Genomic DNA, 20099 nt, shown 5'->3' with positions numbered 1-20099 from the left:
CCCCAAAGCGCAAACATCCCCTTACATTTCCTGCCCACAGGCAGAGGTCTTGAGTCTTTCCCCAACCCCCTGTACGTTTGGCACCAATCACATAACTTTTAATTCACAGAATATACAATGCAAGAAATCTGACCCTATTGAGACAGAAACTACATAGGCGCCTGCAATGGCAAGAAAAAAAAAAAAAAAGACTACCACTTTTGGTAGTTAGAATCATTTGCAGATATTGAGACATGCACGTATTCACTACGACTTTCCATAGGAATTACAAGTCATATAGGATTCGTCAGGGTCTCCAGAATGAGGGGGGAAATCCTATTTTCGTGGGGTAAGAGAGAAGGCTTTTAAAGTGACAGTCCTTGACCGCGAATGTTTATATCATATACATACCTGCTCTAGAGAGGGATTTTACATTTCGCTGTCCGCTTCTCTGGCGGAACATTGACTACTGGGAGTTTTAGGAGAGAAAATATAGGCAGCAAAGAGGGTAAACTTGCAAATTCAAGAAATCCCCACAGAAATTCCCTTGCTCTGTTTCCTCCAAAGCCAACCGCATAATCTTCCTCATCTCTGTCCTCAACAGCCAGGCCGCAACGGCATCTGCAGCAGCAGTACCTGCCGACTTTCTGAGGGGTGGCACTTATTTATGTGCCGGGTCAGCCCCGGGGAGCTAAAAAAAGTGGACGGGCAGTGTTTGCACGAGAAAATTTGCTGAGCACTCCCGTCGGATGCCCCGCCTGGGCTTTGAGCTTCAGGGGGGGGCCCAGCCAGAGCAGGCAGGAGCAGCTCCTCGCGGACCGCGTGCCACAACCGGTGCTTGTCCCTGATGTCTGCGGAAGGGAAGTGGGCCCCGCACAGCGGGCAAGCGAAGGCGAGCGGGGCACCGTGTTCAGAGCCAAAGCCCGGGGCAAGTGCACGAGCAGAGCCTGCCTCGTGAGTGCCTAGGTGCTTGCGCAGATAGGCTTGGCGACGGAACTTTTTGTGGCAATATGGGCACATGAAGATCTCGGGTCCCCCGACACCACTGGCACTGCCTGGCCCAGGCACCCGGCGCCCCAACATCCCCTCCGTATAGGGGACCTGAGGCAGCGGTGGCTCGGGGTGGGACACCTGGAGGCCCGGGTGTGGGGCGCTGTCCTGGTGCTGCTCCGCCCTGGAGCTGTCCCTCGCCTGCAGGTGCTGATCCGCCGTTTGCTCTGCCCGGCTGTTCTCCTTCCCCTCCGCCAAGAAAGATGCAACAGCCCCAGAGTCTGGGGAGGCTGAGGAAGGAGGTGGCTTCCCGTCGGCTGAAGAGACCGTGGCAGCATTTGCCGCTGCGGGACGGGGCTTGTGCCAACGGCGATGGGAGGCGAGGTTCGCAGGGCAGCTGAAGACCTTGTCGCACTCAGGACAGCGGTATTCGACGCGTACGATGCGGGAGCAGCGGTGCTGAGCCAGAGCGAAGGGGTCCGCGTACTGCTCCTTGCATAGCTGGCAGATAAACTCCCCCAGTGGCGTGCGGCTGCCCCCCAGGCCCCTGGACGGTGCTCCGGGTTCCTCCTCCTTGATCTTCAGGCCCAGAACAGGGGACGTGGTCACTTCATCTGCGAAGCTCAACTTCCTCATGGCCTTTGGCTTCTTGACTCCGGCGGCCGCGGGTCCAGACGCGCAGGCCGGAGGTGCCTTGGCACGGCGCTCGTTGCCAGCGGCCCGCTTTAGGCCTTGCAGGGTGACCGAGAGGGGCGCAGGGTCTGGATGGAACTCTGGCTCTGGGAATGGTGCCCGGAGCGGCAGCAGGAACTGCTCCCCGGAGGTCGGTGCAGCTGCTGGCGCCGCCGAGCTGGAGAAAGCAGCCACCGCGGCGGCACCCCCGGGGAAGGACTCTGCAGAGACGGGTGAGCTGAGGCAGCGCTCCAGGAATGCCCGGCGCAGCTCCACGCCCGCCGGCTTGGTGGGGCTGGGGCTGGGCCCGGGGCCCTCCCTGCCATCCGCCCTCCACTCCGCAGCACCTTCCTGCCCGCCCTCCCCTGGGCTCACCCTAGCCGCCTGACAGGACGACCCCGACAGCTCGCGGGCTGCCGCCTCCTCCTCCAGGGTGGGGGGTGCCACCTGCTCCGCACCTGGCTGGGGAGCACTGGAAGCCTCCTCGGGGAAGGGCGGCGCCCCCTGGGGCCCCAGCAGTGGGAAGATCCGCTCAGCTAGGCGCACTCGGTAGGAGCCCCCTGTCCGTTTAGTTCGCTTTACCAGGAAGCCCCTCGGCATGGTGGAGTCGGGAGCGCTCTGGGGGCAAGGAGTAAAGGGGTCGCCGCGGGGGCTGAAAGCGGACGAGCACCGCAGCTACCCGAGCTTCGCCACAGCCGTCATGCGTGGGCTGCCTTTATAGCTGAGATTCGGGCCGGGGGACCACCGGTAGCCTTCAGGCTGGGCCGGCCAATCAGGAGTGGGAGCGGGCGCCAGGGGCGGGGTTTTCGCCTGGCTGGGCTCTCAGGGGTCCAAGAGGCTGGCTGCGGCGCGTGCCCCCACCCCACCACGCAGCGGCCTCCGCGCGGCCCCAGCAGCTGGCTTCGGGGCTGCCGCCCCCCCTGCCGCCCACCAGCGGAAGAAGATATAAAAAGGTAAGGTCCAGAGTGTGAAGAAGCTCGGTACTCCCTGCCTCAGCTGCCTCCAAGGACCGTCCAGGGAGCCGGGCGGAGAGGCAACCGATGGGCGCCCTCCTTTCGGGCGGGGCCCCTGCTGCACCGCACCCCCGACACGCGTGGGAGTCTGAGGGAGGCTGAGTGGGGGGAAGTCGAGGGGAAGGGGCTGCGGGCAGCGGGTGTCGGGAGGCGACCGAGTGGGTGTCCGCCGGGGAACGGGTTAACGTCCTCTGCCCTTATTGAGCTGATGAGAAGCTGCGACCGAGCGGCAGGCTGGCTAAATCCACCGCCCTGTGCCTACACTTGACGGCGGGAGCACGTCTGCCATCCAGTATCGATCGACACTGCGCGCGTCTGTGATACTATGAGAATTCATCTGGGAAGAAGGGCTCTCAGTGCGGGAGATCGTGCGTGCTGGCAAGCCTCTGGAGCTCAGGACGCCAGCCGGTTTCTGGACCCTGGTCCTCAGGGCTTATAAATGTCCCCTCCCCGATGGGAAAAGGAGTGGGGAGGGGAAAGTAGGATCTAATTTTCGACTGTCCTCAGATAAAGTGGTTTCTCTGTTCACACCTTCCACTTGTACTACCCAGAGACATGACTTAGTGCCTAACTGACCTGTTTAGCATGGAGTAGATTGGGTGAGAAATACTGGCAGAATCAGGATTTCATCTGCTTCCCCTTATACAAGTGATACTTTGCAAAAGGTGTGCTATGGGCCACATTTAATAGATTCTCATCCTTCACTCTGTAATGTGCCCAGCACTGTTTTAAGCACTAGAAGAGATGTGAAAGTTTGTAACACAGCTGAACTATGAAATGATTAGAAAATATGACAAATGTATAATTAAGTGCCAAAAGTCCATAATATAGATAAGTACAACGTGAGACTAGGAAGGGGAAAGAACTCAAATCTCCTTACTAAATCAAATTGGAGAAAAAGACAGAGCAATGTAGTTTTAGACTACAGATATAATAAACAGATGTAGTCATCAATAACACACATCCTCAGATCCTCTTCCTCCTAAGTGAATGAAGTGTTTTTACATAGAGTGCATTATTTTGGGGATGCTTGGAAGCAATTATATATTTGTATCATTAACAATATTTTAGGCATTCTACTTAAGGAATCTCTAATCTTTTCACACATACACACCAAATGGAAGGAGATATTATTTACTCTCCCTTTTTTGATGAGGGGATTGATCCACAGAAGTTAGGTAAATAACTTGCAAAAGTCACCCAGAGCTCAGATTCAAACTGAGGCCTGGCTAATTCCGAAGACTTTTCCACCATACTAGTGACTTCAAACTATTTTTTTTTTCTGGTCACATCCCACAATAAGAAATATATATTATGGTACACACATGTAACTGAAACAAAAATTTCACAAAATACTATTTAGTTTACCTAGGTATAATGCATTCTTGTATTTTCTATGCAATTATATTTTCTTTTTTAAAATGTTGATCATAGCAAACAAATTGATTTCATGACTAATGGACCCACAATACAAAAAACACCTTTATTATGGTGTTTCCCATTAAAAATCATGAAACCATACAAAAGGAAATAAACTTGATACTTTGTAATCAAAATTAATATTTGGAATCACTATGTAAAATATTTGGGCCCTCTTTTTAAAATATAACTTATTGTCAAGTTAGCTTACATATAGTGAATACAGTGTGCTCTTGATTTGGGAATAGATTCCCATGATTCATCACTTACATACAACACCCAGTGCTCATCCCAACAAAATAATTGAGCCCTTTAATAGTGTTGATAAATTCAGTTTCCCAAATTGATCATTTCTGACACATCAGTTTATGACTTGTATCTTCTCCTTTCCTTTCTCCTCACGGCCCAAACATATTGTGTGGTGTTGACAATTTTATGTAAGATTTTAATAATTTAAGACAGCCCCTTTCCAAGAGGGGCTTTTCCTCAGATGTATGTAGTACTTTGTAAGAACTGCCGTAAGAATTGCAACCATATGGGGCGCCTGGGTGGCTCAGTCTGTTGGGAGTCCAACTTCGGCTCAGGTCATGATCTCCCAGTTCGTGAGTTCTAGCCCCGCATCAGGCTTTGTGCTGACAGCTCAGAGCCTGGAGCCTGCTTCGGATTCTGTGTCTCCCTCTCTCTCTGACCCTCCCTGGCTACATTCTGTCTCTGTCTCTCTCCCAAAATAACCCCCCCCCCAAAAAAAGAAAGAAAAAAAAAAAGAAAAAACAATTGCAACCATATGACCCAGCATTTGTGCACCTAGGCAATACACAAAAAAATTGAAACCAGGCACTGAAACACATCCTTGTACGCTGGTGTCCACTGTAGCATTGTTCAGAAAAGCCCAGAGATGGAAACAACCCAGTGTCCCACAATAGATATATCAACAACATGGGATATACACAAATGACAGTATATTATTCAGCCATAAAAAAGAATGAGTGCTGATCCATACTACAACATGGATAAATCTTGAAAACATTATGCTAAGTGAAATGAGCCAGACACAGAAGACAAATATAAGATTTCACTTAAACTGAAATATCTAGAATAAGCAAATTCATAGAGCTAGACTGCAGATTATTGGCTATCAGGGGTTGGGGAAATGAGAACTTACAGTATAATGGTTACAGAATTTCATTTGGAGTGATGAAAAAATTTTATTAATAGTGGTAAAAATATATAGTGGTGATAACATTGTGAATGCTGTCAATGCCACTGAATTGCATGCTTAAAATTTTTTTGTTATATATTTTAAAAATGGGCATTTTTGTTATATATATTTTGCAATAAAAACTGTTCAGACACACACAGAACAAGTGGAAGGCAAAATCATGGCATATCAGACTGTGAAAACAATGTAAAGGACCAGGTCATGTAATCTGGACTTTATGTCATAGGACAGGCACAGAGAGGCATTTAAAGTTTTAAAGTGAGGAAGTGACATTTGCTTTTGAAAACGCAGGAGGAAAAATATCTTTGGGTAAACTTTCTGCTGGAGAGAGAAAGGGAAACAGATAGAAGAGTCTCCTTCTCTCAGTCCTTCCCCTTCCGACTAACTGAGAATGTGGGTCTTTTTTCTAGAAAAACTAAAATGAAGGAAACTTAAAAAGTCTAAAGAGCAGTTATAATAGAAGAATACTTCATAGAGTGATTGGCATAGAGCTGATATTCAATACATGACCATTTGAATAAATATTGTGAGTTATTAGATGGACAGCAAATGTGTCATCCAACCATCCCTCCAGCCATCCTGTCTTCCATCTGTACATCTATTCAATCACTCATCAATTAATTGTGGTATATTCTTTCTGTGATAGTTCAGAAACACAGCGTCCAAGGAGTATCTACTCTGTTATTTTCAGGAAAACGAACTTGTCTAGGAGACGGCCAGGGCCACCTGGAGCTGTTATTATTCCTAACCACCATGTTACAGAAATTTACCCTGAAATCTCTAGTTGACCCGAAGGTCATCAACATCACCCCAGTTGCCAAAGAGTTCCCTTCTATGCTGCCTCCTACCAGCTCTGCTTCATTCCTGTGTAAGGAAGGGCAGACTGCATGCTGCTGTGCTGTCCTCCTACAGCTCCTCCTGCTCCAGAGGCATTCTGACTTCCTTCCTACTCTACCCCCTTCCTGGAAATGCCTTCTCTGACCGCTCCTCTCTATCACCCCATTGTCTCAGTATCCAGAGATCATCCAACCTCCATTAGACTTTCCTGATTTTCACTGCACAAACATATCTGCTACTCTTCAAACTCGGAACACTTATCTCATATTAAGTTAGTACTATGTTATCACTATGAAACAGAGCAAGTAATAGTTAGTATACAATAATACACAGCCATTTCTCTTCTGTGTATTCAAAATAAAAGGCATTATTATTTGTTTTCACAAAAGAATTACTGTCAAGTATTTTCTAACAAATCCAATAGTTTCAGTAGTTCTCCCTCTCCACACACACCCCCTTCACCCAAAAATAATTTGATTACAACCTTTCTGCAAATCAGTGTAGCGATGTATATCAGAAGCTTTTAAAAATGTATATACCCTTTAATTCACCAATTGCTTTTTTAGTAAATCATTCAAAAGAAGGACAAAGCTTTATGCACAAGAGTGTTTATTACCCGTTATTTGTAATTATAATCAGAAACTGCCTTGAGTAAATCCTGATGCAGCTATACTATAGATGAGTATGTAGCCCTAAAAATGCAATGACGTAGACAAATACATATGCCATAATGTTAAGTAAATACACCATGATGCAAAGTTGCAGGTACAATAAAGAGCTCAATTATGGGAAAACAAAATGAATAAAAGAAGGCAATATGCCAAGATGTTGTTGGAGTTGCCTCTAGCTAATAGGGATTTTAAACTTCCGTTATTTTTTTTAAAACTTTCTTGTTAAAAATTTTGTCAGTAACCATGTGTCACTCTGATAATCAGAAAAAAAAAATAATGTGAAAGCTGCCTTAACTCCTTTCTGGTGTTAGATGTGGTACCCCGCCCCTAGGACACTGTTGGGAGAAATGACTGTGCAACATGGAAGAGTAATTGCACAATAAAGTAGCCTCTCCAGAGCCACCTGTTTGAGCTCTGGCCCTAGAAAAGAGGTGACAAGTGTTTATCATGCCACAAGCCTTTCAGTTGAAAAACATTTTGGGTTTAGAGATAAAGGGTTAAAAGGTAGAAAAATGGCTAAAAGTTAGGGAAGAGAAAGAATTTAAATGAATACTCTCCTCTTAAGTATAAACTTAAGTAAAAGGGGCGCCTGGGTGGCTCAATAGGTTGAGCGTCCGACTTCGGCTCAGGTCACAATCTCACATTCGTGGGCTTGAGCCCCACATCAGGCTCTGAGCTAATTACTCAGAGCCTGGAGCCTGCTTCAGATTCTGTGTCTCCGTCTCTCCTTGCCCCTCCCCTGCTCATGCTCTGTCTGCCTCTCTCAAAAAATGAACAAACATGGGGCACCTGGGTGGCGCAGTCGGTTAAGTGTCCGACTTCAGCCAGGTCACGATCTCGCGGTCCGTGAGTTCGAGCCCCGCGTCGGGCTCTGGGCTGATGGCTCAGAGCCTGGAGCCTGTTTCCGATTCTGTGTCTCACTCTCTCTCTGCCCCTCCCCCATTCATGCTCTGTCTCTCTCTGTCCCAAAAATAAATAAACGTTGAAAAAAAAAATTTAAAAAAAAAATGAACAAACATTTTTTAAAAATGAAATTTAAGTAAATCCTTCAAGATCTGAACACTTTCTCCATTTTTCACTTAGAAATTATGATGAAGAGGACAGTCCCTAGCAAGATTGTGAAATCTTTGATTTATATCTTTTTTTTAATGTTTGTTTATTTTTGAGAGAGAGTGATAGCTCAAGTGGGGGAGGGGCAGAGAAAGAGGGAGACACAGAACCTGAAGCTGGCTCCAGGCTCTGAGCTGTCAGCACAGAGCCCAAAGCAGGGCCCAAACCCACGAACCGTGAGATCATGACCTGAGCTGAAGTCGAATGCTTAACCGAGTGAGCCACCCAGGAGCCCCTACATCTTTCTCTCTTGACAATGATATCTTTTCTCCCTTTTTAACACTTAGGACCTTTATCTGCTCTGTTATAATTTGATAAAAACCCATAAACAATGAATTGTCTCTCAAGCTATTTGCATTTTAAGCTATTTCTAATTGTGGAATAAATTACTTGGATTTAAATTCAGAAATTTTGAGACAATATTAATTGGGATTTTTTTTTTTTTGGAAGAGAGAGACTGCTTTCCCTGAAATCGTAGTGTGTATAAGACAAACTCAAATGACTACTTTTTCGTCACTTGAATATCAGAAGGATTACTCAGAAGGAACTTTATTCCTTCTATTTCTCTGCTTCCTTACCTTCATGCAGACATGCTCCTATAAAAGGTTAACATTCTGGCATCTACTAGAGGCCTATTCTCCCCCAAGAACTTGGAAGTCAAACAGTCTCTCACAAGGTTCAAACAAGAGTCTTGATTTCCTCTCCTAAACATTATCCTCATCTTGGTAAATGGCACCTCCATTCAATTAGCTGCCTAAACGAAAACCCAGAAACTTTTGGTTCAAACTAAACACCCCATATTCAATCCATTGGCAATCCTTATCTGCTCTACCTTCAAAACATTTCCTGAATCTGCACATTCTTAGATTCTCTACCACTGCCCTCTCTTTGGTCTCTCTGCATCCACCCTTATTCCACCATAATGTTTTCTTCATTCAGCAGGAGGATGGATTCTATTAGAATGTAAATCTGATCATCTCACTTTTTGCTTAAAATCTTCACTCTTTTGCTCAAAACCCCGCCATATTTAGAATAAAATCCAGAGCTCTGATTGGGCCCTGGCTGTTCTTAAGCCACATCTCCCACCACCCTCTTCCTCATCCATTCTGTTCCATACACATTGGTCTCCTTATTAACCTCAAATATGACAAGCACACTATCACTTCAAGGCTGTTTATTCTGCCAGAATGTTCTTTCTTTAGATATGCTCATGATCTGTTACTCACTTCATTCAGGTTTTTACTTAAAAAATACCAGAAAGATCTTCGCTGACTACCCTAAAAGATAGCAGCCTATATCCGCCATTACCCTTCATCATTTTCCACCCCTTTACTTAGCTTTCTTTCTCTTCATAGCACTTCTCACACTGTCACAATATTACGTATTTATTTATTTGTTAATAATCTGCTATCCCCCAGAAAGCTACAAGGCCCAGGAGGACAGGTTCTTTGTTTTGTTAACAGCTGTATATCTAGTATCTAGAACAATGCCTGGCATATATGTAAATAAATTGATGACTAAAGTAATGAGCCACTGGATTCAAAAAGGCATCACTGTTTTTTATTACTACAACCTACAGACCAAGAACCTACTTTTCCTGAACACGGAGGAGGGAAGATAAAGTCATAAGCAGCTTGATTCTAGGCATTTGGGAATCTTGATGCAGAAAAAAATGAGAGAAATTAAAAGGTCTTCTTTGCATCTTAACCCCTTGGAAGGTCTTTTCTTCCCCACCTCAGTCACCTGACCTAGGGTTTAGATGACTCCTGTTCCCTTCCTCTGAAGCCCTGCTCCTACAGGGAAAATAATCCCTTGTTCATAACCAGAGTTTCTACTATCTTAAGCCATTCAGTGCCCAGGAAACCAGAAGAATGAAAACAGAAAGAAGCTTGTCAGCTAGATGGGAAGACAAGACTTGCAAGATAAGGGTACATGTGTCTGGCATGGTGCATGGAGGGTGGGATACAGGTTGTTAAGGGGTTCAATCTAGGAGCTTTAAAGGGAGAGGACATAGTGTAATAGTCAAGGGCACAGGCTGTCAAGTGAGAGGGTCTTGAGTTCAATTCCAGCTCTACTACTAGTTGTTCAATCTTAAACAACTTACTTGGCCTTACTATAGCTTCAGTCTCCTCATCACAAAATGGGAAGAGTAACAGTTATCTTAGAGTGCTTTATTACATATTGTTAGGTATATAAAATGCTTAGCACCATGCATGGCACGGAGTGAGCTCTAAATGAACAGAAGGCATTATTACTATTATCTAAGTGTCTGAGGTGAAGGAAAACTAGTGATACTAATGGCAACTCTCAATTCTATGGAAATGATAGAATAATCTCTATGACTGGCTTACATTTTATACTCAATTATGATACAAGACAGCATGGATTATGCATAGCATTTAGTACATTCAAAATTAATTTTGTTTCATATCGTTAAAAAAAATTCACAAAAACATATAAAACACAGAAGACCATGCAGTTTAGAGGATTACGCCCATGATTTGGAGTCAGGCCTGAGTTTGAATCCTGACTCTGCCACTTACTTGCTATCTGCCTAGGATAGGTTACTTACCCTCTGTGGCCCCAGTTTCTTGCCACAGAGACATCACAACATAATATTCTCCATAAGTGGGGCATCTGTCTGTTGTTTCTTGTGGTAAGGGGCTATGGTAGGAAGGGGAAGAGCTGAGGCTAGAAAGATAAATTGGGGCCAGATTCCAAACATTATATACCACACTACATTGAGTGTGGGTATGATTCAGAGAAAGCCAGTGGTTTTTCCTAAAGCATTTAAATTATATAATCAAGTAATTGTTTTGGAAAAATCGCACTAATGGCCGTGTTGCAGGAAAGCTCTGGGGTTGCAGTAAAGATGTGAGAAAGAAGGTTAAGGACAGCTGGGCTGAGATGGACGTAAGGGGTTCAGCCGGATTTTTTTTTTTAGTATAATTGACACACAATCAGCCAGAGTATTAAAATAGTTGATGAAAAAAATGATGTGACCCTAATTATTCAAATACTGAATAGATTTAAATAATCGATTGAAGATCCATATTACACTATCTCTGTGAGTGTTTTTCTCCCTATGGTAAGCAGTGAAACAGATACACATTCTGAAAACTCGAAAGTGGGAGGAACACACAACTTGACTTTCACCTGGTTGTAAAAGCCTTCCTTTTGAAATTGGGATTCACTTCAGACACTGCAAGCAATTGGCAGAGTGAACTTGAGCTACAGGAAAAGGATTTTCAATGGCATAAGAAGCCATAATGGAGAGGCATTTTAATTTCTGTTATGCTGTGTATATGATAGTTCTTCTCCCTTGGACATCCCCACATTCCTAACCACCAGCACTAGCCATCTTCTAAGATAACTCTCTCTCATCAAACTATATTAGCCAATGCTTTGGCTCAATATATAACTCTTCTACTGTAAACACTTAAGTTTTGTCAATGCCACACAAAGACACCTTCTTCCTAATTTTTAGAGATTCTGTAAGAATATTTTCCTCCTTACTTCCAGTCTCAAGCTTGACTCTTTTCTGGAGCTAGTTCATTGCTCATAAATTTGAGCACTGTCATTTACTGAGGAGGAGACCTTAGGAAATTTACTTAATCCCTAGGAGTCTCAGCTCTTCATCTCTCTTTTTTTTTTAAGCATTCTTTTTTTTTTTTTACCTTTTTTAAAGTTTATTTATTACAGAGAGAGTGTGTGAGAGAGAGAAAGAAAGAGAGAGAGTGCGCAAGCATAAGCAGGGGAGGGACAGAGAGAGAAGGAGAGAGAGAGAAGCCCAAGCAGGCTTTGCATTGTCAGTGCAGAGCCCAATTGCAGGGCTCAAACTCAAGAGCCATGAGATCATGACCTGAGCTGAAACCAAGAGCCAGACACTTAACCAACTGAGCCACCCAGGCACCCCAGTTCTTCATCTCTTAAGTAGACTTAACAATACCTACATCACAGAATGAGAATTAAATTGAATGAGATAAACTAATATCCTCTCCACAACTGCCTCACGCTAGTGTTCAATATCAGTATAGTATATCTACTTGGTGCTGCTTATAAACTCATAAGGGTAGAGACTATCTACTCAGCTTTTCACTATACAGAATAATGTGAATGCCTGTTCTAAATGAATGTTCTGGAATAATTATGAAGATCATCCACCTAGCTGGGGGGAAAGTCTTATTAATCTTTATATATTTAGATTTAATAAATTCCATTCAAATGCTTGAAAAGAATGTGTATCTTGAAGTTGTACATAACAAGTGTTAAATATGTATATATTTACATAAATATATAAGCATGCCCCCCAATATATATATGGTAATTATATCATTTCTTTTTGTAGTCTCTGAATTTTTGCTCTATATATTTTGAGACTTGGTCATAGGTACATATGAATTAAAAGCAATATCTGTTAGGAGTGCCTGGGTGGCTCAGTTGGTTATGGATCCGACTTCAGCTCAGGTCATGATCTCGCAGTTTGTGAGTTCAAGGCCCACGTCAGGCTCTGTGCTGACAGCTCAGAGCCTGAAGCCTGCCTCAGGTGCTCTGTGCCCCTCACCTGCTCACTCTCTCTCTTTTTCTCCCTCTGTCTTTCTGAGGGAGAGATTCAAAAATAAACATTTTTGAAAAATTTTTAAAGCAGTATCTGTTTAATTGAATGTTTCATCAGTATAAAGTATCTCTCTCATAAACATTAAAAAAAATTTTTTAATGGGGGGGGGTGGCACCTGGGTAGCTCAGTCAGTTAAGCATCTGACATCAGCTCAGGTCATGATCCTGTGGTTTGTGAGTTCAAGCCCCAAGTTGGGCTCTGCTGACAGCTCAGAGCCTGGAGCCTGCTTTGGATTCTGTGTCTCCCTCTCTCTCTGTCCCTCCCCCACTCACACTCTGTCTCTCTGTCTCTCAAAAATGAATAAACGTTAAAAAAATTGTTTTAAATAAAGTATCTCTCTTATCCATAGTAATGCTTTCTGACTGAAATCTTTTGTCTGATGATTTCCTCTACACGTCAGCTATTTTTTCGTTGGTGCTTGTAAGTTATGCATTTTCCTTTTAGCATTCATCATTATGTTGAATTTCAGCATTCATCATTATGTTTTAAATGTGTCTCTTGTTTGGGGCGCCTGGGTGGCACAGTCGGTTAAGCGTCCGACTTCAGCCAGGTCACGATCTCCAGTCCGTGAGTTCGAGCCCTGCGTCGGGCTCTGGGCTGATGGCTTGGAGCCTGGAGCCTGTTTCCGATTCTGTGTCTCCCTCTCTCTCTGCCCGTCCCCCATTCATGCTCTGTCTCTCTCTGTCCCAAAAAATAAATAAATGTTGAAAAAAAAAATGTGTCTCTTGTTTAACAACACTTTTGTTTTTAAACCAATCTTTAACTTTTAACTGGAGCATTTAGTCCTCTCACATTTGTGTAATTGCTACTATATTTGGAATTAAATCTAACCACCTTCAAAAATATTTTCTGGGATGCCTGGCTGACTCAGCAGAGCATCAGACTCTTGATCTCAGGGTCCTGAGGCACAGTCAGGCACATGAGGCACAGAGATTACTTTAAAAAAAAAAAGTGTTTTCCATTTATCCAATCTGACATTTTTTTCTCTCTTAGATTTCTGATTTTTATGTATCATTCCCCCTCTTTACCAGTTTAAAATTATACCCTTTTTTGTGTTCTTTTATTAATTTAAAATTACATCAGAAATACTTTTAATTTATCAGTTTTTTTTAATTAAAAAAAATTTTTTGAGAGAGAATGTGTGAGTGGGGGAGGGGGGGGCAGACAGAGAGAGACAATCTTTTTTTTTTTTAATATTTATTTATATTTGAGACACAGAGAGAGACATGAGTGGGGAGGGGCAGAGAGAGAGGGAGACACAGAATCCAAAGCAGCTCCAGGCTCTGAGCTGTCAACACAGAGCCTGACGCGGGGCTCGAACTCATGAGCTGTGAGATCATGACCTGAGCTGACGTCGGACGCTCAGCTGGCTGAGCCACCCAGGCGTCCCCAGACAGAGAGAATCCTAAGCAGGCTCCACATTTGGTGCAGAACCTAACAAGGGGCTTGATCCCTCAACCCTGAGCTGAAATCAAGAGTCAGACGCCCAGTGGACTGAGCCACGCACCCCATCAAAGTGTATTTTTGATAATATAAGGAAGCTAGAGCACTTTAAATGCATTTATACTTTTTTGACATATGCTGTTATTGTGTATTTTAACTTTCTATTTTTAAAAATCCACAGGAAATTATCATTGTTTTATACAGTTGATATTCATTAGATTTACACATTTTCCACTTTCTGTGCTCTTAATTCTTTTTGTATTTCAGACTTTCCATGTGAGCTCATATTCCTCCTGCCTAGAATACATGTTTTGAAATTTCCTTCACTCTAGATTTTCTAGGAGCAGATAAACTAGCTCCAGTGTGTCTGGAATGTCCTTATTTTACCTACTAGAGAACTCTAGGTTATTTTCTTACAGCACATTCAAAACAATATTCCACTGTCTTCTGCTTCCCATTTTTACAAGTGAAAAGTTAGGTGGCGGTATATTGTTTTATTTTAATGTGTTTAGGTATTGTTTTCTATTCATTTATCATGCTTTCAGTTCATAAGACTTCTTAAAAATTAGTGCCCTGTAGTCTTTTGTCAGTTTGGAAATTCCTCAGCATTTAACTCTTTAAATAATTGCTTCATCTCATTCTTTCTTTTCCTTCTAGAATTCTAATACTATGCTAGACATCTTTACTATATCTCCTGTGTCTTTTACCCTCTCATATAAATCCCCCCTCTTTTTTTTTCTTTTGCTTCTCCATGCTGCATTCTGGAACATTCTCCCGATATATGTTGAGGTTCACTAAGTCTTCAGGTATAGTTTAGTCTACACTTAAAATCTTATTGGGTTTTAAATTTTTATAAATATCACTTATAAATTTACAAAAATAAATCTATAAAATTTTATTTATAAATTTTATTTAAAATGAAGCCACAATATTTAAAATATTTTGAATCACAATAAAATTATATTTGGTTCTTTTTTGAAATTCAAACTTGTGATGTTACTTTTTGTGGCTTCCTGTTCTCCATAAATATTGTCAAGCTGGTCTTTTATATCTTTCAACATCACCATCATAATTATTTTTTAGTTTTGTTTTTTAGCCCATGCCTCATAATTCCAATATTTAAAGTCTTAGTCTGTTTTTTGTTGTCTGTTGTCTCTGCTAATTCTTGCTTATTTAGTTTCCTTGTGTACCTGATTGTCTTTGAAAATATGAACATTGCATTTAAAAAATTTTTTATAGAAATGATTTAGCCTATGATGAAGGTATCTTATTTAAGAGAGGACTTGGGGGCACCTGGGTGGCTCAGTCGGTTAAGCATCCGACTTCAGCTCAGGTCACGACCGTACAGTTTGTGAGTTCAAGCCCTGCGTCAGGTTCTGTGCTGACAGCTCGGAGCCTGGAGCCTCCTTCGGATTCTGTGTCTCCTCCTCTCTCTGCCTCTCCCCAACCTGTGCTCTGTCTCTGTCTCTCAAAAATAAATAAATGTAAAAAAAAAAATTAGAGGGGCGCCTGGGTGGCGCAGTCGGTTAAGCGTCCGACTTCAGCCAGGTCACGATCTCGCGGTCCGTGAGTTCGAGCCCCGCGTCGGGCTCTGGGCTGATGGCTCGGAGCCTGGAGCCTGTTTCCGATTCTGTGTCTCCCTCTCTCTCTGCCCCTCCCCTGTTCATGCTCTGTCTCTCTCTGTCCCAAAAATAAAAATAAACGTTGAAAAAAAAATTAGAAAAAAAAGAGAGGACTTGTATTCTTTGCTTCTGCCAAGCACCTGGAGGCACCACTAATCCAGAATTATTGCAACCTAAGTTCAAGGTTTGAGATTCACTGAGCCAGGCTGAATACAAACAGTAAATATTCAAGGGCTTTGGGGTCCCAGGATCTTGTGGGGCAGGATTTCCCATTAGACTTCTAATTGTGTACACAGTTTTGCTATCTAGCCCCCTTACATTGCATGTCTATCAAGATGAAGATTCTGATTTTTACCAATTGACAATTCCTTCAGGGCAGAACAGCTTCCACATTTGGATTCCCATTTTCCTTTACCTCTCATCTGGTAATTCCATACTATCTTTTCATAGCCTTGTATGTTTTAAGAATATTTTTAAGACCCAGATATTTTACTTCAATCTAATTGAAGATTAGATTTGGAGAATCAATCTAATTTAGCCTAACACTACCAGAACTATGAAGTTAGACTAACATTTTAAACATTTTTGACAAATATTGAGAAACTGTCCTTCAGAAAGTTTGTGCCAATTTATACTTCTGTCAATAGGTTTAAGAATGCCACTTTCCATTCTCCTTTGACTATGTTCTTCACTTGTAAGAAGGTGTATTTGTCAGTAAGGTAAATGAAAAATATTGTTTTATTAAAATAAATATGTACTTAATTACTAATGAAGTTTAACATCTTGTAATCTATTTAAATTGTATTCCACCGGGGTGCCTGGGTGGCGCAGTCGGTTGAGCCAGGTCACGATCTCGCGGTCCGTGAGTTCGAGCCCCGCGTCAGGCTCTGGGCTGATGGCCCAGAGCCTGGAGCCTGTTTCTGATTCTGTGTCTCTCTCTCTCTGCCCCTCCCCCATTCATGCTCTGTCTCTCTCTGTCCCAAAAATAAATAAACGTTGAAAAAAAAATTTTTTTTAAATAAAAAATAAAAAAAGAATAAATTGTATTTCACCTTTATAATTTAACCTATTCAAATTTTGTTATTTTTCTTGGATCCTTTGGCTATCATAAATCTGGTACCCATCTAGAAAAGCTGTATCAGTTGTTAAAATATTGAAATATTTCCATATCAATTAGCAAATAGCCATTCCTTTTCAAATGATCTCCACTTCACTCCCCTAGTCCCTCCCGCCTCTCCCAATCACTACCTATCTCCCCATTATCTATCAAGTAAAGAGTCAATATCTAACATACCAGAGGTCTTCAGGGTCCTGCTCTAGTCCTATAGCCAAAGTCAGTTCTGACTGGTTAGTAGTCATTTCACAAATACTGCTAAGTATTTTCATGTAACCCATGTGCATATATATTGAAAGTATTTTTCCCATTTGACAATAAGATTTTAAAACACACCATACTGTGTTATTTTTTCTTCCATATCTTTTCCATAACTTTTCTTTAAAATTAGTTGCTGTTTCTCTTGAAATTATTACCATTACTATAGCTATTTTCCTTTAAATTATCTTTCAGCGCTTAAAAATCTATAGAGGAATTTAGAAGATGTTCATTGAATTTTACTGTGTTCTGGAAACCCATCAAACATATGGTTATCCATTTTAATGCCTTTGGCAGATATCACAAATTCCAATTTTGTAAATGACAGTAGAAGCCCAAATAAATTAATAATTCATTTTGGACAAGTAGGAAAGTATTCTGGGCTAATTTTTATTTATGATATATTACCTACTGAAGAAGGAGTAAACTAATTTTTGTGGACTAAATTGTTTCATACTTGCTTACAATATTGATCTATAAAGATACCAGCTCTTTTATGGTCTTCTGCCAAATATATCAACTAGATATTATGATCTATTTTTTATGATTACTGTGTTTTAAATCTGATAACCACACCATTGCATTGTTATCCAGGCAACATCTTCCCAGCATTTCAATTATCTTAATCTCATGCAGACCCACATCAAAAGCTTTTACAAACATTTAGATATATTGTTTGTCCATGGAGTTTTCTTTATCCACAAACTTGTTGAGTAATTTTATAAGACCAAATAAATCAGATTTGCCTGGCATAATCTGTCTTCATAAACAAATGCTGTCCGCTGCCCATCACATTGTTATCTAAATGATTTCAGATCAATTTGGTTCACTCTAACTTGGGCAATTGCATTCTGCCAGCCCCAAACTCCCTCTGTTTTTCAATTGGAGACATTATTCTTCCTTTCACTTAACAAAGTGTTCTGTAAAGCAAGCAGGCAAGTATCTGAACCAATAAAGCCTAGTTTCCTGAAGATTTGTGTCTGATAGGCTAACTGAAACTATGTATTATATCCATGTCATAGCTTTAACTGGTGACATTATTACCTAAATCATTGTACTAGATGTCATAAGTAATATTTTGTGTTACATCAATGGGAAATGTGGCAAAACAAAGAAGGTCTTCCTTTCGTGTGTACTTACGGTACATACACTAGATTCCCTGCTACCTAATTAGATTTAGTTGAAATTGAGTTTTCTTTCAGAGGTTAATAATGAGATACAATGGATAGGAGATGATTTCACTGGAAAATTTGTTATATGTTATACTAAGGCAAAATGACCACTGTGCTTTCTTCAAGAAAAATTCTATATTTCAAGGGAAAGGAACAAAATATTCATTATTTACTATGCCAGTACATAAAACATAGAAATTGGTTCATGTTATTCCTCTCGCTTACATTTATATGATGTTCTTTGAAATCTGTGGCTCATCTCCGTTAAGTGACATTTGCCTAAAACTGTATGTTAACTTGTGGGCAATCAAAAGAAGCACTAGGCTAGCTAACACCCTTAATGGGCTTGCAAAGTAGTTTTCCAGAAGGAGAGACAAACAACCTTCCACTTCCTTTTGGTGTTCTTATATCTTATATCTTAATTTCAACCAACCTCACCTTGAACGGACATGTACAGTCCTTTGTTGTTCTTGTTAAATTTATTTATTTACTGGGGGGGGTGGGGGAGGAAGAGGGAGAGAGAGAGAGGAAGAAGGAGAGAGAGCAAGTGGGGGGGGGGGGAGGAGCAGAGAGAGAGAGAGGGGAGAGAGAATCCCAAGCTGACTCCACACTGTCAGCACAGAGCCTGATGGCGGGGCTCAAACTCACAAACTGTGACATCATGACATGAGTCAAGATCAACAAGAGTCAGACGCTTAACTAACTGAGCCACCCACGTGCCCCCAGTGCTTTAAAACAAACAAACCCAGATTCCACCCACTAGAAGAGTGTAGGTATAATTTTTTCCTTGGAAGCCATTTTGCTCAGCATTTATAGTACCAAATCCACATAGCTCAAGAAAAAGGAATTTGGAAGAAGACACTACAAGGCAGCATAAAAAGAATAAATAGAAAATTGTCATTATTTACTCACTGAAAGTATCCCCTTTACAGATAGAGTTAAAGTTTCTTTATCCAATAATGAATTGATCAAAACCCAGGAGAAACACAAGACCAGAGTCAATATTTATAACATAAAATCATTATATTCTCTAATCTTCGTTGTTCTTATTGGTAAGTTTTTTTTAACTTAACAACATGATAGCTCATGAAATCAATTATAACATCTTTCTTGGTTTCTTATTTTCTATTGCCTAAATATCAACCATGCTTGTTTAGTGGAAGAAATGAAATAGTGTGTGTGTGTGTGTGTGTGTGTGTGTGTGTGTGTGTGTGTGTGTTGGAATTGGTTGTTAAAAAAAAGACAGTATTATTGTGAAAGAGTAGGATAGAATGTCTCAGGGTTGGCTACATTTCCTTTACTTCCTTCACATTCCTCTAGGGAACTTACATAGAAATAATTAGAATATTGGCTTGACTGCTATTGTCTAACAGAGTTGCCTGTTGTTAATAAAAACTTTACCTGCCTCGGTACATTGTAACTACAGTGCTTATATGTGAGAAGTGCTATGGTTTAGGGGTGCCTGGGTGGCTCAGTTGGTTGAGCATCCGACTTCAGCTCAGGACATCATCTCACAGCTTGTGAGTTCAAGCCCTGCATCGGGCTCTGTGCTGACAGCTCAGAACCTGGAGCCTGCTTTGGATTCTGTGTCTCCCTCTTTCTCTGCCCCTAACTCACTTGCATTCTGTCTCTGTCTCTCTCAAAAATAAATAAACATTAAAAAAAATTTTTAAAGAAGTGTTATGGTTTCCAATAAAGCAGATTTCCCCAAACGCTTACTTGTTGTTAATGTTTTGCCAGGAGTGGGGGTGGGAGGAGGTTGTTTAAAGATGGTAGAAATGTAAAGACTAAACCAAGAGAATTTTAACATTTTCAACTAAGGTTTCTCATCTGAACTATAGTACACGGTAAATTATTTGACTATTCTCCCAATTCTCCAAAATATAGTACACAACTAATACCACTCTAGCTGCACAGGAGAAAAGTTAATTTGTTACATACAATGGACGCCTTAGGGCATCA

At 41.8% G+C, this 20099-nt stretch overlaps 1 protein-coding gene across 1 annotated transcript; it reads right to left on the bottom strand.

Moving 5' to 3' along the window:
- Positions 1-576: 576 nt before the first annotated feature.
- INSM2 (INSM transcriptional repressor 2) lies at positions 577-2241 on the bottom strand. Its single transcript, XM_047861050.1, has one exon. The coding sequence runs from the start codon at positions 2239-2241 to the stop codon at positions 577-579; it is 1665 nt and encodes a 554-aa protein (XP_047717006.1).
- Positions 2242-20099: the final 17858 nt, after the last annotated feature.

Source organism: Prionailurus viverrinus, chromosome B3, assembly GCF_022837055.1.
Source record: "Prionailurus viverrinus isolate Anna chromosome B3, UM_Priviv_1.0, whole genome shotgun sequence".
Taxonomy (NCBI): Eukaryota; Metazoa; Chordata; class Mammalia; order Carnivora; family Felidae; genus Prionailurus; species Prionailurus viverrinus.
Note: the sequence above shows the minus strand (reverse complement) of the source record. Positions and strands in the feature narration are given on the sequence as shown.